Here is a 25,059-nt window from a genome sequence, read left to right on the forward strand (position 1 = left end):
TCCCTGGGCTGCTCTGCTCCCAGCTGTGTAGCATCTGAATTAGGCTCTAGCCTTCCAGAGATTTGATGATGTATCTACTATCTCAAGAAACTTTTTTTTGTCTTAGTGGATTCTGTGTTCTGCAATGAAAGACCTTGACATATATTAACAAATAAAAATAAAAGTTAAAATTACATTTTCTGTCAATTTAGGAGTTTTACTCCAGATTTAATTTTGTCTGTCTGTCTGTCTGTCTGTCTGTCTGTCTATCTATCTATCTATCTATCTATCTATCTATCTATCTTTCTTCATCTTCTAAACCTGTGTAAGACTACCTTTCCTTGTGGATGCTAGAGAAAAACATATAAAACCTACTTATCAATTTAAGATAGACTTTTACTTATTTACTTCTAAGAATAATGTTTACTAGGCTTTTCATAATAGCTTGAGATTGAAGCAGAAAAAGAAAATGTTTCAAAATGATGACTTTGAATCAGAATAGAGATGATAATGTATTGAGTCACTCCAGGCTGAAAATATGACAGAGTTTACCTACCAGAATTCTTCCAGAGGTGTCTTTGGGAGTGATAAGCAAATTTTTGGGAGATAGCAATTTGTCTATGATATGAACAATCCCATTAGTACTGATGATATCACTGGATATGATCTTAGCCTTATTATTTATATACACTGTGTCCTGAAATCAACCAAAAACAAAAAAGAAATGAGCGCAAAGTGAAATGGACACAAAATTGCTTCTCACAGAATGCTTTACCAATGTGTCAAATTATCAGGAGCAAAAACTGAGTATCTAAGTTAATACTTGAGTGTATTTTTATTATGATTATGAAGTGAAAACAGAGATAAAAGTGTAACTTTCACCTGGAGAAGTTAATTATAACATAGAATCATCTAAACAGTAATTTCAATATGATTCTCCAATATGAAATAAGCAAGCAGCTCAAAATTGGCTTCTCTTTTATATTTGTTCTATACCAACTCCCCTGGCTTTCTTCCTTCTGCAAGGAATTCTACGGTCACCATTTGCTTCTCTGTAGTAGGGAGGGACTGGACCAGCATGGTCAAGTGGCTTTGATCAAAAGCTTTCAACCTTCCCAGCTTCTGACTAATGCTATCAAAAGCAGTTCTATTTACTACTTAGAGAGGCCTGCCTCTGAGTTTTAAACCTGGCTCTAATATTTGCTCTTTGTGTGACCTTGGACAAGCTACTTAACCTTTCTGAGCTCAGTTTTCTTATTCAGAAATTAAGGATTAACACTGTCTATATCAAGGGACTATTTTGCAGATTAAATGAGTTAGTACACATCAAATACTATGTGCCTGCATACAGAAATCACTTAACATGTTATTATTATTTCTTATATTACTTTAAGGAAAAAAAGAGAAAGAGGACCTAAGGATAAGGTACTTTCTTTGTTTAAAAAAAACAAAACAACTTTTATGTTCAGGGGAACATATGCAGGTTTGTTACACAGGTAAACTTATGTCATGGGGGTTTGTTGTAGAGATTATTTCATCACCCAGGTATTAAGCCTAGTATCTATTAGTTATTTTTCATGATCCTCTCCCTCCTCCCACTCTCCACCCTCCAGTAGGCCCCAGTGTGTATTGTTCCCCTCTATGTGTCCATGAGTTCTCATCATTTAGCTCTCACTTGTAAGTGAGGACATGCAGCATTGGGTTTTCTGTTCCTGCATTAGTTTGCTGAGGATGATGGCCTCCAGCTCCATCCAGGTTCCTGCAAAGGACATGATCTAGGGGAGAGAGGACCTAAGGATAACTGGCATCTACCTGAGAGACGGAGATGACTATTGGCTCTCCTTGGAGGGAAGTAGCATTTGAGATCAATTTCAGGTTTTCCAGAAGCAGCTGGTGGCAGGCGACCACATGATACCGAAGAACCTGGGGCATTAAGCCCTGTTTGTCCCAGTCTTTAACCTGTAACAGAAGATTAGAGGGTTCCAGCCAGAGGCAGGAGCCTTTTGCTGCAATGTACCATTTGGTTCTCCTGTCCTCCATTCTCTCTCCCACACCTCTCGGCCCACCCAGACTCTGGGAAGTAAGCTTTGTGGTCAGGATTAGAGAGTGGAGGCTGTTCAGACAAGAGGGAGGAAGTGACTCTAGCTCCTTTCTTGCCTCCATTGTGGAATCTCAGTGTAGAAGGAACATGGGGTTCCTCTGGCTCAGGATTTCACAATACATGTTGCAAAGATCCCAAGTTCTGTGAGATGATCCTCAAAAAAGAATTTTCTTGCGAAACATGCTGGGAAACACTGCATAGTATATACTCCTCTTGGAGAGGTATCAGTGCTAGATTTAAACCTTTAGTATTGGGAAGATCATGACGTATTTCCATTTGGAATTCAAAATACAATCAAGGCTGGGTGCAGTGGCTGATGCCTGTAATCCCAGCACTCTGGGAGGCCGAGGCGGGCGGATCGCTTGAGGCCAGGAGTTCGAGACCAGCCTGGCCCACATGGTAAAACACCATCTCTACTAAAAATACTACTCCGGAGGCTGAGGCATGAGAATCACTTGAATCCAGGAGGTAGAGGCTGCAGTGAGCCGAGATCGTGACACTGCACTCCAGCCTGGGTGACAGAGCAAGACTCTGTCTCAAAAACAAACAAACAAACAATATTAACATAAAGTAAATAATCAAAAGCCCACAAAATTCTCATTGTTTCATAACTCCTTTAATGGCCTTTTATTTTGAATTATAAAGTGTCAAGTTCTTTCAAAAACTATTTTTGTGCCTCTGCTTTGTTGGTGTCCAAAATATAGGCATGGAGAGGCTGGGTGTGCAGTGGTTAAGTACATGGTCCCAGGTTTGGGTCTTTGCTCCACCCCCTGCTAGTCATGTGATCTTGGGAAAGCTACTTCCCTCAGTATTCACAGCTGTAAAATGAGGATCACAGCAGAACTCACAGGGTTGTTGTGAGGGCCAAATGAGTCATTCTAAGCTGGGCACTCAGAACAGTGTTTGACACAGTAAATGTTACCTATCATTATCACGAATGGGCAATCCAGTATGAAGAGCCCCTGTGAATATTAGAACAGTAAAGGCTCTGATAAATCCTGCAAGAAAAGAATCTATTTAAATCTCTTTAACCCAGCATCTCTCCCTCCACTCCCCCGTTTTTTGTCTATGGGAGGTCTAAATCACTCGAGAATTGTTAATCTTCTCCAACCTTGTTCAGGAATGTCCTTTAGAAAGTCTCTGGCCAGTGGTTACCCCAAATCCACCTGATGTTTCCCCTGACAGGGGTCCCTGTGCCAAGAGGCAGCCCCTTCTATTGCTGGTGAGTTGCACCTGATCTTAGAGCTCCTGCTTAGAAACATCTCCATCTTGGTTCCAGGGCGAGGCCCAAAGACTATGTTCCAGCCGCAGACCTCCCCCTTCTGCCCACAGTCTCATGCTCACCCGGGCTTCCTCATCAAAGGCTGCAGATAAAGGTGCAAAAACAGTGAAGGGGCCTGGGCCGACCAGATCTTTCACGAGATGCTCCTGTGGGAAGAAAGGTGGGGCTCACACATCACTCACTTAACATCAATACATGCCGGGGCTCAAACTAATACCAGAGATGATGGCACCTGGGTGAAGCAAAGACTGGATGAGGAGACCTGTGTTTCAGTCTTGGATTCAAATGAAACCCAGATTCTCCGTCATTGAAATCGTGTGTGGTTTTTTTCTCATTATAAAATTAACCCATGCTTATTGTATTAAAGATTTTGAAAATACAGCACAAATTAAAAAATAACAGGGGCTCCCCTAGTCCCACCACCTAGAAGCAGCTCTTATTACTTTCAGGTATTTTTTTTCCAGTGTCTCTTGCACATATCAGTATTTTATATCATGAGGATAATAATACAAACATAAAACAAGTTGTTGTACTTAACTGTTATAATTGTCTTCTTGCAATTCTAAGATCATATGGTTACTATGAGCATATTTTCTTCTAGTTTTTAATGATTTTATGTCATATTTTTTAGATTTTATTCTTCTAGTTTTTAATATTTTATTCCTACATCTGAATCTCATTCAGACGTATGATGTGCAGAAAGATCAAACTTAATTTTTTACCCCAAGTGTTAACCAGCCGTCCCAGTCACACCTTTTTCTCTACCAGTGTGATGGCAGTCTTTCATGTACTACATTCTTTTTTTTTTTTTTGAAACAGTGTCTCACTCTGTCACCCAGGCTGGAGTACAGTGGCATGATCTCAGCTCACTGCAACCTCTGCCTCCCGGGTTCAAGCAATTCTCACGCCTCAGCTTCCAAGTAACTGGGACTACAGGCCTGCGCCACCACGCCCAGCTAATTTCTTTTGTATTTTTTTTTTTTTTTTTTTTTTTTGAGACGGAGTCTTGCTCTGTCGCCCAGGCTGGAGTGCAGTGGCGCGATCTCGGCTCACTGCAAGCTCCGCCTCCCGGGTTCACGCCATTCTCCTGCCTCAGCCTCTCCGAGTAGCTGGGACTACAGGCGCCCGCCACCACGCCCGGCTGATTTTTTGTATTTTTAACAGAGACGGGGTTTCACCGTGGTCTCGATCTCCTGACCTCGTGATCCGCCCGCCTCGGCCTCCCAAAGTGCTGGGATTACAAGCGTGAGCCACCGCGCCCGGCCTTCTTTTGTATTTTTAAAACAGACGGGGTTTTGCCATGTTCCCCAGACTGGTCTCGAACTCCTGAGCTCAGACAATCTACCTGCCTTGGCCTCCCAAAGTGTTGGAATTACAGGTGTGAGCCACTGCACCTGGCCTAGGCTGAACTCTTATGGCTAGACAGACATGTATATTTCCTACCTGCAACTGGAAGAAATACTGGGAAGTTTTCGGGTTCTTGGGAAGCTCCTGCAAACAAAGGATAGTTTCACTTAATGCCTGTGAAATATATATAAGAACAACACAGGGTTGTCACAGGATGATTTCTCTGCCATCCCTTCAACTGGAAATCTGTAACGCCGGGCCTTTTTGGAGCTTCATCTGTAGGCTGACAATTAACGTTCAGAATGACTATGTGGACATAGTGTGAATTCTATAACCTTTCTGGAATCGCCATCTGATTTATGAAAGAAAGGTTCAGCCATTTCCAGAAGTATCTGAACTTTAAGAGCATTTTCTGACTTGCAAATATTTAAAAAAAATCAGTTACAGGCTTATGGCAGATTTGGTTACTCTAGTAACAATATTTGATCAGCCAGAACATTTTCGTCCCTCTTTAAATAACTGAACATTTACTTTATAATAGACAGAAACCTGCAAATATCACCTTGCCTCAACCACTATGCTCAGTACACACACACGCACACACGTGCGCACACACGTGCGCACACATGCACACACACGTGCGTACACACATGCACACCTGCACCTGCATGCACAAAGCATACACACGTACATGCATGCACACACATGTGTACACACATTAACACATGCACGCACACATGCACATGCACACATGCATACACAGCAATCCACGCCATAGTAATATGGTTGAGCTATTGAGCACTCTGTGTCCTTTGCACATATTACCTTATTTTAACAACCTGATGGAGTTGGTACCATCATTATTTTCTTTTACAGATTAGAAAATTGATATACAGAGAGGTGACATGATATGCTCAAAGTCACATTACTAACCAGGAGAACTGAATTCAAACCCAGGTGTTTCTGACTCCAGAGCTGTCAGTCCATCTTAATCCCTACATTATACTCTTTCGCAGGTCAAATGAATTCCCAGAGGAAGACAAAATTTCTTTTCATTGCTGATTTATATAAAATTGCCTTTCGTATTTTTATAGTGCCTTACATTTCACCAAGCTCTTGAATATTCCTTAGCTACCTGGATTCTTGGCATTTTTAGGGAAGTAGAGTTTACTTGATGGAAACACGTCTCACTTTACCTGATAAATGCTGCCGCGGCAGGTAAATCCATCTCCGACGTAGTTTGGCTTGCAAGTACAAGTCGTTTCTCCTTGCCCAGTGTGGTTGCAGATGGCAAATTCACTACAGCCGCCATTTTTCTGGTAAAATTGCCAAGGGGCAAGGGATGGGGATTAGACCAGTTAGTTTGCCAGCTCTACCGATATTTACAAAGCAATTCTGCGTTCGAATTCATTTTTTGTCTCAGTCTCTAACTCTGATTCATTTGTATTGTTTATCCTTTTCCCGAGCTTGCCTTCCAATTCCCTATACTCGTAGGGGCATCTTATTCACCTGGCCTTGTATCCTAAGATGACGGGTCCCTTTGAGCAGATCTCCAGCCCTGTACAGGTAAGCCCAGAGTTGCCAAATTGGAAATTTCTCAGCATCCAGGTATTAACTAGGAAGACCCCACCTGTTTGATACTTCCCAGCTTTAAGCTATGATCATAGGAAAAGGTAACCATTATCAGATAGAAGGCAGGTGGTACAAAATAGAACACATTGTCCCAGCCCTCAAAGAGCTTATAAGTTGTAGAAGATGGGCAGAGACCTAAAATACAAACAAAGCAAAGCATGGTTCAAAGCTAACATCCATGGGAACACTCATTGCAGGGACACTCCACTCACCCCATGTTCCTCTACACATGCATCACCTGACCCCATAGGCCCCTTCCTCACAAACCCTTCCCTGTGCTTTCTCAAACTCATTGCCATTAGCAACTTGCTGACATTCTCACCTTAGTAAGCTCTCTTCACCTCTTCCTGCAGAGGTCTTTGTCTCCTGCAAACATTGCCCTTCCTGTGCCCCTCAAGTGAAGCTGTTTTCCTCCGCTAACTCCACACTGGTGAGGGATTGAAGTGGCAATGTCCTGGCTGTGCTGGGAGAGTGTCTTTCTTACTGTACATTGTCACTTCCAAAACGTTTCCACACCCTCAGCCTTTAAACACATAGTATCCATAATCCTTCACCAATTTTTACTCTTTGGTCCTAATGGTGGTGCCTGGATCACCGCCTTTCCCTTCATTCTTGATGTTGCCATCCTTGTCAGTGTCAATACCCTTGTCAATGGCCTCTACCACCCCTTCCCCCACTCCCTGGCTTTGTAGTCAACATAAAGTGCACTGACTGCTCCTGAGAGCTCCATTTCAAGCATCCTTCTCTCTCTGGCCACCAACTTTTATCATTTCAACTTCTCTCTTCTAATACTGCAGTCTCCAACCTCCTTTGGTCCACAGGAACCTCCCCCTCCTTTGAGCTTACTTCTTTCTCCCCAGCATTCCTGCCCACCCACTCAGCCCCGTCGGCCCCCAGCTAGCTGGCAAGGTGGAACACTGTGACCCTCTGTAGCTGTTCTCTCCCTCCATCACTATGGCTTGGCAAATCGCTAGCTCTCCTGGGCCCCACTCTAACTTCTCTGGGTCTGCCAGGCTGGCGGTACATTGCCTGAGAAAGTCACGGATACGTGCTATCTGGACTCCCTTCAAAGGTATGTATACAGATGCCTGCAACTTTGCAGTACATTTAATTTCCCTCTCTCTAGAGATGATAGGGTTTGGCTGTGTTCCCACCCAAATCTCATCTTGAATTATAACTCCCACAATTCTCGTGTGTCATGGAGGAACCCGGTAGGAAGCGATTGAATTGTGGGGCAGGTCTTTCCTGTGCTCTTCTTGTAATAGTGAATGAGTCTAAGGAGATCTGATGGTTTTAAAAATGGGAGTTTCCCTGCACAAGCTCTCTTGTCTGCCACCATGTGAGACATGCTTTTCACCTTCCACCATGATTATGAGTCCTTCCCAGCCATGGGGAACTGTAAGCCCAATAAAACTTTCTTTTGTAAGTTGCCCAGTTTGGAGTATGTATTTATCAGCAGCGTGAAAATTGACTAATACAGATGACATTCCACTCCTCACCTTTCTCAACTCTCAATCACTGTCCTCTCATCTTAGTTGATGAGCCCCACTTGTACCTCATGGAGAAAGACACAGGTAACAAGAACCACCTCATCTCCTCATCCTGAGCTTCACCACTTGTTTGGGTCTGGAGTCTGCTTTCCTTATTTAACAAGTGTACTAACAACTAACTAATGGACTGACTCATTAATGGACTCACTAGTTCATCACTGACTGACTAATATACTGACTGGCACTACGTCTGCTTCTATCTGAGGCTGATGTCTCCACGTGGGCTCTGGGTCCCACTCCCTCTCACCCCCTCCTGTGTTTTCCTCCTGTAACGACAACCTCCTCTCCTTCAGGAGTGGTTTCCTCCCCTCTATCAGATCATACTCCCCAGCACAAAAACATGCCTTCATATTACTCATCTTGAAAAAAAGCCAAACTCTTTTTTTTTTCTCCTTTAAGAGAACCCCTTAGGTATAGATGAACAAAGACTGACCATGAGTTGACTCTTGCACCTGAGTGTCAGGTACAGATGGGTTCATGTATTAGTTGCTCTAGTTTCATGTAGGTTTAAAATTTCCAAGAGTAAAGTGTTATAAACAATGCTTCCTTTGGTCCACGTCCTTCTCCATTAACTACCCATTTATTTGCCCAGGAAGATCCTTGCAAATGTCTATGTTTCTACTTTCCTTACTTCCAATTTTCTTCTCAACTTACTTCTAGGCTCTTGGTCCCACCTTTACACAAGCCTCCACCCTGATCCGGGTCTTCAAGAATTGAGACCTTGAGAAGGCAGTGGTCAGTTCTCTTCTCTCAGAAAGGTGACATCTCAACATCCTTTGCCTGTACAATCACTCCACTTGAAACATTTTCTTCTCTTGGCCTCTGTTGACACTATACTTGATAAGTGGTTTTCCTTCCACATCGTGGGCTTTTTTACTGAGCCTTCTCTGTAGGTACTTCTTCCTCTGCTCAATGGATTAATATCCAGGGCCCCTCTGCCTGCCCCATCTTTGCCTCTAACTTTCATCTTGTGCTTCAGCCAGTTCCCTGTGTTTAAATACCATCTCTGTGCCAATGACCCCTACATTTGTACCTCTGTCATGATCTCTCCTTTGAGCTTACATTTCACTGGAAATCTTCACTTGAATGGCTACCAAGCAACTCAAACTCGACAAAAAGACAGACCTGTTGATATTTCACTCAACATTTCCTCCTCTCTAAGCCATCCTTATCTTCATGAGTAGAACCAACATGTCTCAGCAAAAAACCTAGATAGTGTCCTTGATTCCTTTTCCTTGTATTTCCCGTATCCAGTCTATCAGCAGGTCTTATTGGTTATCTCCAAAATACATCCCCTGTCCAGTGATTTATCTTCCTCTCTCTCCAAGCTAGTCTCAAACTCCTGAGCCCAAGCGAACTTCCTGCCTCGGCACCCCAAAGTGCTGGGATTATAGGCATGAGCCACCATGTCCACCTGGCGCAAGCGACTTCTTATTACACCCACTGCTACAGCTCTAGTCATACCACCCTGCTCTTTCCTGGTCTGCTCCATTAGTCTTTTACATGGTCTTCTTGCTTCTGCTTTTGAACCCCTATCCTGCACAGTCATCACAGCAGCCAGAATGAGATTTGAGAGCCAAGCCAGACATTGACATTGACCTACATGATCATCCAGTGGCTTCCTAGTCATAACTGGAATAAAATATAAGCCCCACAGCATAGCCTACATGGTGTAAGGTGATCTGGCCCCTCTCACCACCTCCCTTTCATTCCCTTTACTGCAGTCACACTGGCTCTCTCTTCAGTTCCCAGAACATGCCAAGCTCTTCCTCTTCCCAGGACCCCTGGCTTGCTCTTCCTTTTGCTTACACATTTTCCCCAAGATTTTCATGTGGTTGCCCGCTTCTCAACATTCGGGAATGAGTCACCTCTGCAGAGAGGCCTTGTCTGATCACTACGACCCTTCCCATCTCACCCAGTCTCTGTTCCATCAACATGCTTGCCTCCTGCTCTAGTCTAAATGTTTGTGTCCCCCACCTAACCCTCACTGTGATGGTATTAGGAGGTGGGTCCTTTAGAAGGTCATTAGGTTCATGAGGGCAAAGCCTTTATAAATGGGATTAGTGCCCTTATAAAAGAGAGATCCTTTTGTGGTTCATTAGCTTGATATTGGGTTTTCACACTATTCTATGAGATGTGCGTCCCTCAAAACTTGTTACAACATTGACACATTACCCTTCTGATGTGAAAAGAGAAGAAAAAAGACCCAAGGGAACTCAGTTGTCCCTTCTACCAATGAGCAAGAAGGCACCATCTGTGAACGAGGAAGCAGACCTGCAGCAGACACAGAACTGGCCAGTGCCTTGATCTTGGACTGCACGGCCTCCAGAATGTGAGAAATAAATTTCTGTTGCTTATAAGCTACCCAGTCTCAGGTATCCTCTGTGCTGTTAAAGCAGCACAAATGGACTAAAACAGTTTGGACTGGGGACTAATTCAGGAAAGGCAATGTTTCACAGTCCTTGTTGGTAGGACTTGAGCAGAAATAATTGTTCTTGGGCCAGATTTAGCACCAGGACTATTTTGTTTGTTTAGCCCAGTATTTAAAAGAGCTTTTTGGAATGAATTACCATCATTTACGAATTAGTAAAATTTACATACAAATTCATAAATTTTCATATCTTTTAAAATATCAGGAGTACTGTCAACACTGGGCTGACATAGCTTAGAGCACCAGTCAGTTGGAGTAGATGTTTCCCCATTAGAGCAGCAATATGATTTGGGTCTTCCTATTGATATTATTCCCTGTCTGGCCCCTGATGGCCTATAATTTTACAATCTTGCAATAGAGTTAATTCCTATGGGAATACGCTGCTGAGATTGAGTAGCAAAGGACCTTCGGAATCTCCCAGGTCAACTGTATCAGGAGTAATTTGTCCAAGACAAGGTGGCCATTTTTTTACAAAACATGAATGGCCCATGGAAGCATTGCTGTGAAAATTAAGCTGGCCATAGTTCTAGTAGTAACAGCTTCACATCTCAGCTCCCATCTTTTCCGTAGCTTCTTCTTTATTATCCTTACATAACTGTTTCATGTAGAGGACATTGATCTCTTGAGGAGCTTGCCAGACCAACACAAGGAGATAATGGGAGCCTCAATTGAAGAAGAAGGGCTTTAATTACAGGGTGTCTGCATTGTTCTCATGTCAACAGCTGGAGGCTCTCAGGTGGGAAGTAGCATAAACAGGAAAGCAAGGTGTTGGGACTGGGCCTTGTAGGAAGAACAAGCACCCCAAGAAGTGGTCAAGGGTGCAGGTCTTGAGTAAGACAGAGATAGGCTCAAGTTCTGGCCATGCCACATACTAGCTCTGTGGCCTTGGGTAATGGCCTTCACTCCTCACAGCCTCGTGGGTTGAACTGTCCTAAGGACTGGATGCAACTGTGGATGCAACTTATTTAGAAAAAGAGTCTTTACAGATGTAATTAAGGATCTCCAGATGAGATCATCCTAGATTAACCACTTAATGTCACAAATGTCCTTGCAAGAGAAGAAGACACAGATACAGAAGTGAAGGCCATGTGAAATGGGGGCAGAGATTAGAGTGATGCGGCCACAGGCTAGGAATGCCTGGAGTCACCAGAAGCTGGAAGAGGAAAGGAAGGATTCTCCTATGGAGGCTTCAGAGGGAGCACATCCTTGTGGACCCCTTAATTTTGGATTTGGTCCTCTAGAACTGTAAGAAAATACTTTTCTATTGTTTTCACCCACCCAGTTTGTGGCAGTTTGTTATAGGAAAGAGGCAGTCCTAGGAAAGAGGCACAGCTAGAGTCTCTTTGTAAAATGGGGTCAATAACAGTTCTTACCTCATATGGCTGTTAGAGAAATTAAACGAAAGAATGATTGGGCACCCCTAAGCACAGTGGCTGACCCCTGGCAAGCAATGGATATGAATGTGACATTGATGCAGGACTTCAGAGGCCTAGCTGACCACACAAAGTGCTCTGGATATGACAGGCTGGGTCAGCAGGCTTATCTCATCCCTTTGGAGGTACCAGGCCTGGGACAATTAGGCTCTGAGCAGCAGTAGGTGACTAGCCCAGTTTGAGACTCAGTGATTAATGACTGAGTAAACTCCTACTCGTTTGCATAACATGCATCCAGCCTGCAGTCAAGGGTTATAAGAGAATCAGAAGATCCTGCTCCTGCCAGGATCGACATGCAAACGGAGACAAGAAGTGTGTCAACAATATCCTACAGACTGGAGGAAGAAAGTCAAAGCCCGGATGTTAGTGGTAAAAGAAACTCCAGGGACATTTACAACCATCCTAGGAAACTGAGGTCCCAAGAAGCAAACCAACTGAAAACCCTAGAGTCATATGGATCAGGGCTGGGAGGAATCTAAATGGCTGTCTGGGTTGATAACCCATCTGTTGCTTCATTCCTATAGTTAAATACCTTGAGTTATAATAAGCTCATTACTTCTCAAAACTCTCTATCTCTGGACAGTTCTAATGAAATAAATGAGTTAAGTTGAAAGAAATCTGTTTTCTTCTAATGTCCATCCGCTGGTCCTAGTCCTGCTGCTTGGACTTACACGGAACAAGAACAACCCTTCTGTTTTGTGGCAATCCTTGAAATGTTGGTGGCAGCCTCCACCCTACATCCCAACTCCTCTTTAGAGAGAGAGAGAGAACTGGGAGAATTAATGATGTGTGCATGGACATAGGATACACAGTGCTTCTACCCTCATATGAACCCCTGCTCAATGCAGAGCATCTAGAACTGGATCCTCTGTTCTAAGGTAGAGTTATCATGTAGAATGGGGGTGGTAGGGGCCATGGAGGGTAGTTGTGGGGTTAGAGTAGAATCATCTTCCTTAGCCTGTCCTCTAGGCCTCTGTGATGACAGAACTAGCTTTTGGAATGCTACACTATATTGTTGACTCATAGTGCACTCACTGTGGATTCCTACGTGTAAGTCTAGGAGAATAAGGAGTGGAAAGTTGCTGTGAGGTTTACCTAAGAGGGCTTCCTGGAGGAGGTGAGAGACATGCTTGGTGGAAAGGGATCTTTTTCATAAGAGTTGGCAATATGGATAGGGGATAAGCAAGTGGATAGACTTAGCTCAATATGGTGCAGCTAAAGGGGCAGGCTGGGGGTGGCAGACTGTGCCTTCTCTCCTTTCTCCCCAACATTGCAATGGAGTGTGCCAGAGAAACAAGCCTCATGGTCCACACACAGCTCTGAGGCCTCCAGAGGAAGAATTCCTCAACTCTGCATCCCCTAGAAGTGGGGTGGGAGGCACCCTGGGCTCTGAGGCTTGAAGGACATCCACCCTAGAGCCATACTCACAGTTAAGCAGACATTGATGAGCGTGCAGACCTTTCCGTCTCCAGTGTATGCTGGCAAACAGTTACAGGCAGCCTGTCCAGGAGCAGAAGCACATGGGGTCATTTCACAGATAGGTTCTGTACTGGCCGCATGGGCTGGCTCTCAGACCTGAACTCCATCATGGTCACAGTAATGTTAGGAGAGTCTGTATTTGATGTTGGTAATATCTATTTTATAATGATAATGGTCACCTTATATTTAATATTTTAGCACTTGACACACTTGAGTACTTGACCCACTTGAGTACTGGGATCTCATGCACGTCCTATCTTTGTTGCTAAGATACCTTCTTTTTTCTTTTTAATGTTCTCACCCCATTTGGTCCCTTGCCGTCAGGTATTCACCTGTTTTCTTTGATTGGTGAAGGTCAGTTGAAAGGAAGCCAAACTATATCCCACTCTCATTCATACTCATATCTTGCTCATCTGCACCCATGCTGAGCTGAAAGGCGCCAGTGCTAGGAGATGCTAAGCAGAGGCCTTTATAGCCCACTGAGATGTGCACGTGGAAACAATCTATCAAACCCATTGGTTGGCCCAGGAAGTTGAGTGGAAGCTTCAAGTTGAGGGAGGGGACACCGTCTGAAGAAGCTGGGGACAGGGCCCCATGTTCCATGTCTGCACAGGAGCATCTGGCCACTGGGCTGAAGCCCAGACCACACTCTATTCACTGATGTCCTCAAAGGAAGGGACACCTGCTCCCACTGTGCCCTCCCAAGAGGCAGCTTTTCTAATTCACACAAGGGCCTCCTATGTAGCAGCAAGGGCCCTGGGATGATGTCTGCTTCTTAGAACTTTAACTCATCAGTGGTGCCAGCCAGGGCTACACGGGCAGGTTTTCCCTGTTTCTCTTCCTCTTTCTTCACAATGGGCCCCAATATCAGTGCAAACCTTTTCCAAGACATCACCAGCTGTCCCTCCTCAGCTAAGGTCTTGCTCTCAAAGTTCAATTCCACATCCTCCTTTACTGCCTCCTAGGACTGGATGGGCACCCTTGGATGTCCCAAGCACCAAAAAGTCTATAGATTGTCTCCTACCTCATGTGTAGTTTGAAATAAAAATGACCAAACCTCAAAAGATGTCTAAGAAAGCTCAGCATTGACTGTTCCGATTTCCTCCGTGACTAAATGTGTCCACACGCATGCACATGTGTGCTCACACAGTTCTTTCAAGACAATTTTTTTTTTCTTATTTTTGGGTACTTTAGGTACTTGCTTGATCTGCCCACTGAAAGACCTGGCACTGAGGTCTCCAGATGGCTCAACAAGGTCAATAGAACATTCACTGGTGACTTCACTTTGTCATCCAATTTTGGATATATGTGATTTCCTACCTGGCCATTTTGCTTGTTCATCATGTGGCAGAGACTGAGGAAGGCAGAACTTGGGTCTCCGGGCCTCCAGTTTCCCTGCCTGTATCTTTCCACCCTGTGGCCCCCAGTCTCTGATGCGGGCACTCTCATGTTTTCCCCATCTCCCCCGGCCTGCTCTCCAGACAGGTGCTGCGAGCTCACGGTACTCAGGGCCATGTGACTGGTAGAGTGCCCACAGTATTATCTTCCACCACGGCACCTGTGCTTCAGAGCCTTAAGCCAAAGATAAAGTGTGGGATTCTGGGCATCAGAATGCTGAAAGAAAGGGGAGTATTTTGGGGGACTGTCTAGATGCTTCTGGAATCACATGGTATTCGCAGATACCTACTTCTCCCCACTCTAGGGAAGCCCCTTGTCCTAGTACCCTTGGTTTTCCCCCATTTCACTGCATTCCCAAAGAAGGGCCTCTTGATTCTTTCAGAATTTCCCCTAAAGTATTTATTTTTGGCTGCAGCTCTTTAGAGGTCCGCTCTCAGCCTCTTTCAGGCCTGTGTCTAAAGACCTAGGAGTTTCCTTCTAGGAAACCTAAGGGCCTGGGAGAGGTGGCACTCACCTGGTTGGGTCCTGTCTGTGTGCACTCCGCATTCTTGTCACAGCCACCATGGTTCTCCAAACACGGGTTGATTTCTTTAAAACAAAAAGCCAACATCTGGCCTGGAAATCCAGTCTGGTTTCCAAGTGAAGCCAGCTTGAGGGATGAGCTAAGATGGATAACTGACTGAGGGGAGTGGGTGTCAAAGCATGATTCAGTTTTCTGGAAATTCTGAGAGAAATAACTGAACTAGGAGGGTACTGGATACAGTTTCTTAAGATTGACTATTCTGGGATAGGCCAGTTCCAGCAGAGGCATTGTCTACTGGCTTAAATCAGTCCATGGAATAAATTTGAGCATTTGTAGCAAAGTACTTGAAACCATAGAATCTTGGAGTCTAATCTAAGAGTGCTATGAATGAAGAGACTTAGGAATTAAAAACAATCATTTGCAACCATCACAATATAGGTTGGTTCAGGGAAGAATCATCAAAAGATGCTAAATTTAGGAGCATATTTTGATGGGAAACAACATATCTGCTTGGTGTTAAAGTGTCTCTCCTCTGACTGCTTATTAGTAGCAAAGGAGAAAAAAATAACTGTACAATGGAGACATCACAGCACCTTCACTGAGTGGTCAAAATTAACATCACACACAAAGGGCAGAAGGAGAGCTCAAGGCTCCCTGAGACAGATGCAATATCACTTGTGTGACATTTGGGCCTTGAATGTATAAACTGAATCTAAGAATGAAAAACATCAGGCAAACCCTAAATAAAGATCATGCTACTAAAAAACAAGTTGGGGAGGTGGAGGATATTATTCCCATGTGTTAACATCATAAGACACAAAGCAAAGCTGAGGAACTCTCCCAGGTTAAAGGGGACTCAAAAGACATGACAATGAAATACAATATCCAGCCCTAGACTTCATCCTGCACTGGAGGAAAAAATGTCAAAAAGGACATTATTGGAACAACTGACAAAATGAGAATATGAATGGTAATTACACAAAAGTATTACGTCAATAATACATTTACTGAAGTTGATAACTGTGCTGTGGTTACGTAAGAGGCTATCCTTATTCTTAGGAAATATGCGCTCAAGTATTTAGGAACAAAGCGAATACAATATACACAGATTACTCTCAAATGGCTTAAAAAATGTATATATACAAAGAGAGCAAATGATAAACAGGGCTAACTGGTTTTTTTTTGGTTTTTTTTGGAAATGGAGTCTCACTCCGTTGCCCAGGCTGGAGTGCAATGGCACAATCTCGGCTCACTGCAACTTCTGCCTGCCGGGTACAAGCGATTCTCCTGCCTCAGCCTCCCACGTAGCTGTGTGTGTCCCCATACCCAGCTAATTTTGTATTTTTAGTAGAGATGTGGTTTCACCATGTTGGCCAGGCTTATCTCGAACTCCTGACCTCAGGATCCACCTGCCTTGGCCTCCCAAAGTGCTGGGATTACAGGCGTGAGCCACCGAGCCCAGCCAGGGCTAAATGTTAATAAGTGAATGTGGGTAAAGAACAAGTGGGTCTTTTTTGTGCTATTCGTGTAACTCTTCTATGTCAATTTTTTTCCAACTAAACAGTTAAATTCAGACAACTTACTACGGCATACCTTTATAGTAGAACAGTGTGTGGATATTTAAATAATGTTAGAGGTATACTTGTTTTCAGGGAGAGTTACTTTGATATATTGCTAAGCATAGTAAATGCTGTATATCCTGAGATACCATTTTTGTTAAAAAAAACCAAAAACATGTAGGCATAGCAAAATGGGGTAATGACAACAATAAGAGCACTACCTTCAGAGTATTTTCTTCAGTATGTGCGCTTTCTTTTTCTACAGTGAGCATGTGCTACTTGTATAAAAAGGAACTAATAAAAGTTTAAACATTCTGTCATTGCCATGATGTTTAATTGGAAAATGTATCTCCTTTTACCCTTCCAAAGTAATTTTTGGACATGACATGCCTTCATACCCTGTGGTCACTTTTCCATGCCCTTATACTTTCCTGCCCCGACAAATGGAATAATGACCTCAGTTTTGTGTCCTGACAATCAAGGCACACATATTGGAATCATTTAATAGCATTCTGACTCTTATACCATTTCGCCAATGGAAGAGGGAAGGACACCTACCCAGGCACACAATGCCATCGCCCGTGTAGCCTGCTTTGCACGTGCACACTCGCCTTCCTGGGGTTGTTCTCTTACAGTCAGCCTTGGCAGAGCAACCTCCATTGCTGATCTCACAGGCGTTGATTGCTATAGAAGACGACACAGAGCAGAAGGGGAGAGGGAAGGGAAAAAGCCATTGATGTATTTTTCCTTAAGTCATTGAGAAATGGAACATACTGCAAAATTACTTGAGCAGGCACTGGATTAAATATGGCCAATTCCCAAAAACAGACAGCAAGAAAAACATCTGTGATTTGCCCTTTCTAGCTGTTTTTACTAGCATTCTGTACAGAGAGCATACTGCAGGACACAGCTGGGGACCAAGGTGAGTCTACTTGGCCCTCTGGGAGAATCCCCAGGTAAGATGGTCTAGAAAGCAGTTTGGCGTGATCATTGTCCAGTGCTGCCACAATCTGGACCAAAGCCTGCCAGGACACAGTGCTCGAGAGAAAAATGACCTTAAGATTTTCCATTTTTTCTAGCACCAGGCACCATAAAAATATTAGGTTACATTTATTGAGTGCTACGTGCTGGGTCTGTTCTAAGCACTTCACAGGTATTAATTTGGGTTATTGTCCAACTCAGTGAGGGAGGTCTTTTTGTTATCCCCAACTTGCAGATAAAAATAATAATGCAAAGAACAGTCAAGAAACTTTCCCAAGGTAACGTAAGCGATAAGTATTTAGGTTCAAACCCGGGGAGTCTAAGTTGAGCTGAGTTTTCAACAGCTGCATTATTCTGCCATTGAACACAGAGAGCTCACTTAACCTCAAAACCGTTCTGCAAGGGAGGTAGTTTTAAGTTTACTTTACAAATGAGCTATCCAAGGCCACTTGGGTAGTTGGAGGAAGAACTAGGGCTCAAATTATTTTTCAGTCTGCTCCAGACCCTCGATGCTCCAGCCGTACCCTAGGCCAATCAAATCGGTGAGTTAAATTTTTTTTTAATGGACACATAATTGGACATATTTCTGGGGTATATAGTAATGCTGTGATACATATAATGTATAGATTAGGGTAATTAGCATACCCATCATCTGAAACATTGATCATTATGTGGGTTCTCAACACAAATCACTGGTTTCTAAAGCTTCCCAGGTGATCCCAATTGTGGTCAAGGCTGTGAACAGTTGGTTTCCTGTTCCCAGAAACAATCAACTGCCCCATTACATGCGATTCACCGTCAGTGGTTGGCACTAGCTGCTGAGGCCCATTCAGACTGCAGGAACAAGAATCTCTCAATAGCCCATGCAAGCCTTGCCAGCCCCCAGCAAATTCCTTCCTTCGCTTGCCTGTGCAGATGGTCCCGTTTCCTTGGAATCCTGCTGCACACTTGCATGAAGCTGTACCATCTGAGTTGGGGAGGCAGCTGCAACAAGGAAGAGCAAATGGGGTTTACAGAAAAATACTCCATCTCCCACCACATGACTCACAATGCCCTTCACCCCCAATATCCTGGCCCCTGCCCCCATGGGACACTCAGAGGTCCTGCCTAAGGCTTGCGAGAAGAGTCCAATTCTGGCATGACCCCACCACAAACAGCTAAAACTGTACTCATTTATCAGGCAAACTACAGAGTGCATAGATATAGGCGTCGGTTCAGGAATAAGATGGGTAGCTGCCAAGCTTTAGAGAGCCACTGATGTACTAGGAGCCATGTTTCACGTATTATTTTGTGTCATCTACTCACTATCCAATAGCCCTAGCAAGTTGGTATTATTCCCATTTACAAATGAAGAATCTGAGGCTTTGGAGGGATTCAACATTGGACTCAAGGTCATGTTGTAGTGCAAATGACAGAGGCTGACTTTGAATTCATGTCTAACTCCACTAAGTACTTAATTCATTAAGCCTCTCTGGGAGTTAGCATTATGAAGCCAAGTTATGCCTTGCTGTGAGTCAGCAACAAGGTTTATGGAAACTGAGGCCCACTGGGTTTCCTCAGCCTCCATGAAAGAGTACTGGTGGCTTGGACTGGGTTAACAGTGGGCATTTTTGTCAATGTACCAGGTAAGTCAGATGGCAGCTTGTTGGAAAGCCTGGATCTGGCTATTTGATAGTGGCCTCTTCAGAGATATTTTAGTTTCATACTCAAGTTTATCCTAAGCCCTCAGAAATGGTGTCAGGAAACAAATCCCCTGAGGATAGAGACTAGGGTAGACAATATTGGGAAAAAATCCCCTTTACATTGTCCCCAGAGGTGGCCCAGGGCTACCTACTTGGCGCTGGTATGGCATGTCCCATTGCAGTTGTCTTCTGTGGTTGCTGAAAAAGAGAACCAGTTGCTGTCTTAGCCCTCTTACTAAATCTCACCTGAGGATTTTTAGTATGTTGTGTTCAGAAAAGCTACTTCTTTGGAAGTAAGTGATATGTATCATGTGAACGATATAAAACTATGAGACCATGTCAATCCTTTTTTATACTGGCTGCCATGAAGCTCAAAGCCAAATCTGAAGGTCAAATACATTGATGGTATCTTCTGTTTGCCAGGCCCTGTGCTAGGCAGTGAGGATGCAAGGGTGAATAAAACACAGAATTCTCCCTGGAATGTGACCATGTGCTCTTATGGTCTGGGTGTTGATGTGTACCCCTGTGCTGGGTTTTGATTTTCTACTTTTATTTGTATTTCCTATGCTATTCTTTCTAGTTTATTCTTAATTTTATTCTCATTTTTCATCATTATGGAGTGCTGTAAACAAGCAAAACTATAATTTTTTTGCATGTGCGGAAAATCAGGGCTTTGCACACAGCAGGTACACAATATTTGTTGAATATGTAAATTTACTGGACACAGCATAGGTTATTGCTCTTGGATGCCTACCTATTTCTTGACATGACAAGATCCAGAAATAAATCATTAGAGATGAGGGAAGAATACTCTTGGATAGGATGCTCATGTTAAGAGCTTTTGGGATAGAAATCTTACCAGTCCTGGCCAAGTCATACAGGACGTCCTGAAACAGAGGCCTGCAAAAGTGGTCTGTTTTGTGTTGAAGGGAATTCAGACTCAAATGGGCTGGAATGGAGGCAATTTTGTGCCTGTGTCTTATTGAGCCTAAACAATCCCTTTCTCTCCATTCTCTACCTATTGGAATTTCAATCATGTTTTATGTCCTCTTCCCTGGAACCTGCTCCAAACCTTTGAGCCAACCTCAATTAATTGGTAGCAGCTTAATGGTGTGCTACTTTGAGAAGGGTTGGGTGCCCTTGGCTGGTCACAGAGGGAGGGAGTGTCATGATTGATTAGTGATGTCTGCTGTGGACTTAGGAGCTAGGAGTTTACATACAAAGGAGTTGTCTTGTTATAGTCTACAGGCTCTTTGCTTTGTACTCCCTACCACAATTTTTCCTTTTACCAAACATTTCCTTTGCTAGACTGGAAACTCCTGTGTAGAATGTGCACTGGAGACAGGGATGGGAGATAAGTCTGGAAAACTGGGTGAGTGTTCGTTGGTGAAGAGTCTTTGTGCTCCACTCTGCTAAGGAGTTAGGACTTTCTTCTGTAGGCAATGAAGAACCATAGCAATTTGTCAAGTCCTGGGGAGGAGCTGGGGTGAAAAACACGATCTATATTTTGGTAAGTTCTATCTGGCAGTAATGGGGAGTATGGAGTGGAGGAAGATAGGACAGGAAACAAAGAGACCACAAGGCTACTGGTGAGAGGGGAGCAGGAGGAAGAGATGGACTGAGAGATATGGAGACATGGAATATGTTAGGTATGTTAGTGAGGGACAAGGAGGTATGGAAGCTGAGTAGGGAGGTTCCTAGATTGGGTGACCAGGTGCATGGGTGGTGGGGTCTTTCTTCAGAGTAGAGAAAGCAAGAAGAGGAGAGAGCCTATTGTATTTATTCTGGGGATTCACCGAAAATGTCCTACTGTTTATGTGACTCCATTGCTTCCTGCTTCCCTCTCCCAGGCTCTCAGAAGCTTGGCTCTGTACCCTGACATTTGACACCTGCTCTGAGATACTTCATTTGCTTGGGACCATTCAGACTTCCCGATTCAGCTTTTCAACTAACCTTCCTCCCTAATGCCTTGTTGCTGACCATTAAAAGGCAACTGCATTCCCTTGATTTTTGCATTGCCTGGAGCTTTGGGCAAAGACGCCCCCTCTGTCAATGCCACATCCATGGAGCCCCCACTAGGCTAGCAATCACTTGTGATCTCCTCCCCAGCTCCCATCCCAGAAGAGGGGGAGTCTCTGATACCTGATTCCAGGGGTATTCTCTTCAATCCAAAGTCAGAATGATTTTCTTAAGTGCCAGATATGATCATATCGCTCCCTTGTTGAAAATTCTTTAATGGCTTCCTGTTACCTTTAGTGAGAAGTCCAACCTCCTTAGCCTTTCACGACCTGGCGCCTGCCCACTGCTCCAGCCTTTTCTCATCAACCCTCCTCTTTGCCCTTAAAGTCCTCTCATTCTGCAGTCCTTTGATTCCCTAAATGTGTTGAGCTTTCCCATGTCTTTGTGGTATTCCAGGTGCTTCTTTCTGCCTGAAATTCCCTTCTCTTTGATCGCCCTCACCTGAAGCACATTAAGAAAAATCAATGCGACGTGGTGGGATTGAAGGAAATGGGCCTCTCAGACACTGTTGGCAGGAGAATAAATTGCTATTTCCTCTGGAGGACAACCTGGCAATAAGTAGCAAGACCTTTCCCCAGAGTGCCATCCCCTGACTCAGAAATCTCATCTCTAGGAATTTGACTAAATGAATATGGTTATTGTAGCAGTGTTTCAGAGAGCAGAAAATTGGTTCAAAAAAGTGTAGCATGGTCATACTGTAACATTTTGTGGAGATTACAAATTAATATTTTTCTATTTTAATCACAGGGAAAGATATCTATATATATTGTGAAGTGGAGAAGTAGGTTACTAGACAGTATGTAAAGTGTGATTCCCTACATATTTATTTATATACCTAGAAAAAGGTTGGGAGCCTAATATAAAATATCAGTAATAGTTCTTTCCTGCCTTGGGGGTATGAGTGATTTTATTTTCTTCTTTCTTTTATTTTACAAACTTTTTGCTGCAAGAATCAATCATGTGTATTGCCAGAAGAAGTAATAAAGGTGTCATTTCTATTTTAGAAAGAAAAATGTAGCTGCTGAGAAGCAAAGCTTAGAGCAGATTATAAATACTGAAGGCCTCACTCTTACCATTCTCACAATGCACTCCTCGCCAGCCAACATCACAGTCACAGGAGCCATCTCCCAGGGGTCCTTGGTTGCATCTCCCATGGACACAAGAACATGCTAAGTGGGAAAATCACCTGCAAATCATCAGATTCTAACCCATGTTCAATAACTCATTTGTCATTTACTAGGTTTGCTTTATTGCACTTAATTCTTCAACCTACTTCTAGGAATCATAGTCTTTAATGGAGGTCTTGAATCACAAAAAGGGCAGGGGTGTAGGAGACAGAATCTAGCAAGTTAACAGGTGAACTAGCTCTAGCTTCAATGAAGTGGCCCAGACCACAGTTTTGAGACAGCGTAGCAGTGAAGATCTGTGATCCAAGCAGTGTGAGAGTGTCCTCTGTCAGGGTTACCTGAGGATCCAGGGTTATGCAGGGCTTCTTTGGATGGAACCATGTTTGCCCCCTAAGAATGGACTTCAGGAGGAAGCCCATTTGACACTGGGTTTGTATAAGCCTGGTGTGGTACTGCTTCCTCAATTACGCAGATGAGTCTCTTTGAGAACTTGATGAAAGCTACAGATGCCTTCCCCAGAAAAATGTATTCAGCTTTAGTGGTTTGCTGAACCCCATAAGGGTCATCTACAAATCCCATTTTAGGAACTCATGCACAAATGCAAGCAGATAATTACTCCAAATAACACGGGAAAAGAATCAACACTGTAATTCCAAGTAAATATTATATGGCCCAATTATAATGATTCAATTGTACATTAATTTTGTCTGGCTTAGACCAGCTGAGGAGAAAACAGTGATAGCCAAGTTAACTGTATGGTTTTTAGTACCAGGTAGAATAATGCTTTGTTAGGAAACCCAAACTCCGGAGTCAACACTCTCACAGCTGTGTGTTCCTGGACACAAGGAAATCTGGATGTGAGAATACAGATGACTTGGCTCAAACAGACCATTGTTTTTGTGAAAACTACTTAAAGCATGTGTCTTGCTGCTGGTGAAACAATAGAGTGACCCTCAGGTAAAGAACAGCATGATCTAAAAGCAAGCTTTGGAGTCAAGAAAGGTGTACATTCAGTTCTCAGTTCTGCATCTCATCAGGTGTAGCCTTGGGGGAAGTCATTCAACCTCTTTGCCTTAATACCCTCATCTGTAAAATGTGCATAGCAATACTCAAGTACCTAAGGTTCCTGTGTGGATTAAATGAATAACATGTGCAAATCTGCTTTTCAAACTATCAAGCAATGTCCACAATGGAAAGTTTAGCCATGATGATTAGTGTGCATAGGTAAATATAAAAACGCATTTGGGCTGGGAATGTCAATGAGCAAATTGGAAGTGGGTTGGTAGGTTCAGGTTAGTGACTGAAAATGTTTGGGAACACTGCAAATGCAAATGACAACACAGATGCTCTTATAATTCACAGTGATAGTAGCAGGTGGGATTCCAGCCCACTAGGGGAGATAGGCCAGTTAGAGAGCACGTGTGGGATCACTCTTTCCCCGCATATTCCTGGTTGGTTTCAGCAGCCCAGGAGCCTGTGTGGAGAGGACAGTGCTCACCTTGGTCACAGTGGATGCCGTACTTGCCCTCGGTGCAGGTCTCACAGGCTGTGCCGCTGAAGCCCTCCCCACACTCACACACACCTGTGCCGTTCACTCCATCCAAACAGATGCCATTACCAAAGCAGACGTTCTGGGCATTCCCTGGGCAGGGCTGGCATTGGGGGCCAAAGAAGCCGGCACAGCATTCTCTTGTCTGAAACAGAAGGACAAAGCTTGACAATGCACTTCTATCCTCTGGTGTTGTCCAGCCTTGGTGTAGAAATCCTGCTGTGGGTGACTTCATGTGCACCTGTTTCTTTGACCTCACATGGAGTGGGTGAGGGATGGGGGCAGGACCCTCTGGGGACTGGGTGAGGCTTGGCAATTTCTAGGGGTGCTAGGAACAGGAACAAGGGCTCCACTGAGGAGGTAGGAAAGAGGGAAAGGAAAAAGGCATGTCAGAGAAGAGGATGAAGAAAAATGAGAAAGGAGGAGGGGCAGCAGAAGAAACTAAAGAATAATGCCTGTGATGCTGGAGAGTGGGAGGACCAAGGGGCCGTCTCCAACCCAGGTCTGGGCCCCTTCACGTTGATGTTATTTCATCTACTACTGAAGGTGAGGAGGCCTGTGCAGGTGAGGCTTTTGGCATTTTACAAACCAATCTTTTGCAGTTCAGGGAAGCCCTGTAGGGTGTCTGCTTGGGTTTGCCTTGCCTTTATTCTTGAGTGCATTTAAACACAAAATCTCCCCTACCCCTATGCTCTGCAGCCTAAGGGCCAGATCACCCCATCTCTGCCCAGCTAGGCAGAGTTATGTCTAGTCATTTGGGAAAGGAGCAGGACAGGAAGTTATCATGACTTTTCCTGCAAATTCCAAAGGCACCACTAGAGGTAATTAGCCTTGGGGTCCTGTTTTCTAAATGACCATGTGCCCCTTATCTTCACATTGTGAGTGGACACTTTCTCTCTTTTGCTTACAAACATGCACACAGAGCTACCCTGTTGTGAGAACAGGGTGGTCCCATTAGCCTCTCGGACTCTCAGTTTTTTTCATCAT

General features: G+C 43.9%; 1 protein-coding gene and 1 non-coding gene across 2 annotated transcripts in view; one reads left to right on the plus strand and one right to left on the minus strand.

Moving 5' to 3' along the window:
• STAB2 (stabilin 2) overlaps window positions 1-25,059 on the minus strand; it is a 182,248-nt gene that overhangs the window by 44,728 nt on the left and 112,461 nt on the right. Inside the window, exons 38-49 of the mRNA XM_032171502.1 lie at window positions 24,022-24,217; window positions 22,470-22,565; window positions 19,530-19,575; window positions 18,603-18,679; window positions 17,273-17,398; window positions 15,147-15,220; window positions 13,184-13,255; window positions 5,906-6,025; window positions 4,806-4,853; window positions 3,425-3,508; window positions 1,792-1,938; window positions 536-676 (exon numbers count right to left, since the gene is read on the minus strand). Coding sequence (XP_032027393.1) covers window positions 536-676; window positions 1,792-1,938; window positions 3,425-3,508; window positions 4,806-4,853; window positions 5,906-6,025; window positions 13,184-13,255; window positions 15,147-15,220; window positions 17,273-17,398; window positions 18,603-18,679; window positions 19,530-19,575; window positions 22,470-22,565; window positions 24,022-24,217 — 1,227 coding nt within the window. The remainder of the gene's footprint in view (window positions 1-535; window positions 677-1,791; window positions 1,939-3,424; window positions 3,509-4,805; window positions 4,854-5,905; window positions 6,026-13,183; window positions 13,256-15,146; window positions 15,221-17,272; window positions 17,399-18,602; window positions 18,680-19,529; window positions 19,576-22,469; window positions 22,566-24,021; window positions 24,218-25,059) is intronic.
• On the plus strand, window positions 9,974-10,076 carry LOC116479809 (small nucleolar RNA U13). The gene has a single exon (XR_004251113.1). It is a non-coding gene; the product is annotated as a small nucleolar RNA U13 (small nucleolar RNA).

Source organism: Hylobates moloch, unplaced genomic scaffold (genome assembly GCF_009828535.3).
Source record: "Hylobates moloch isolate HMO894 unplaced genomic scaffold, HMol_V3 SCAFFOLD_12, whole genome shotgun sequence".
Lineage (NCBI taxonomy): Eukaryota > Metazoa > Chordata > Mammalia > Primates > Hylobatidae > Hylobates > Hylobates moloch.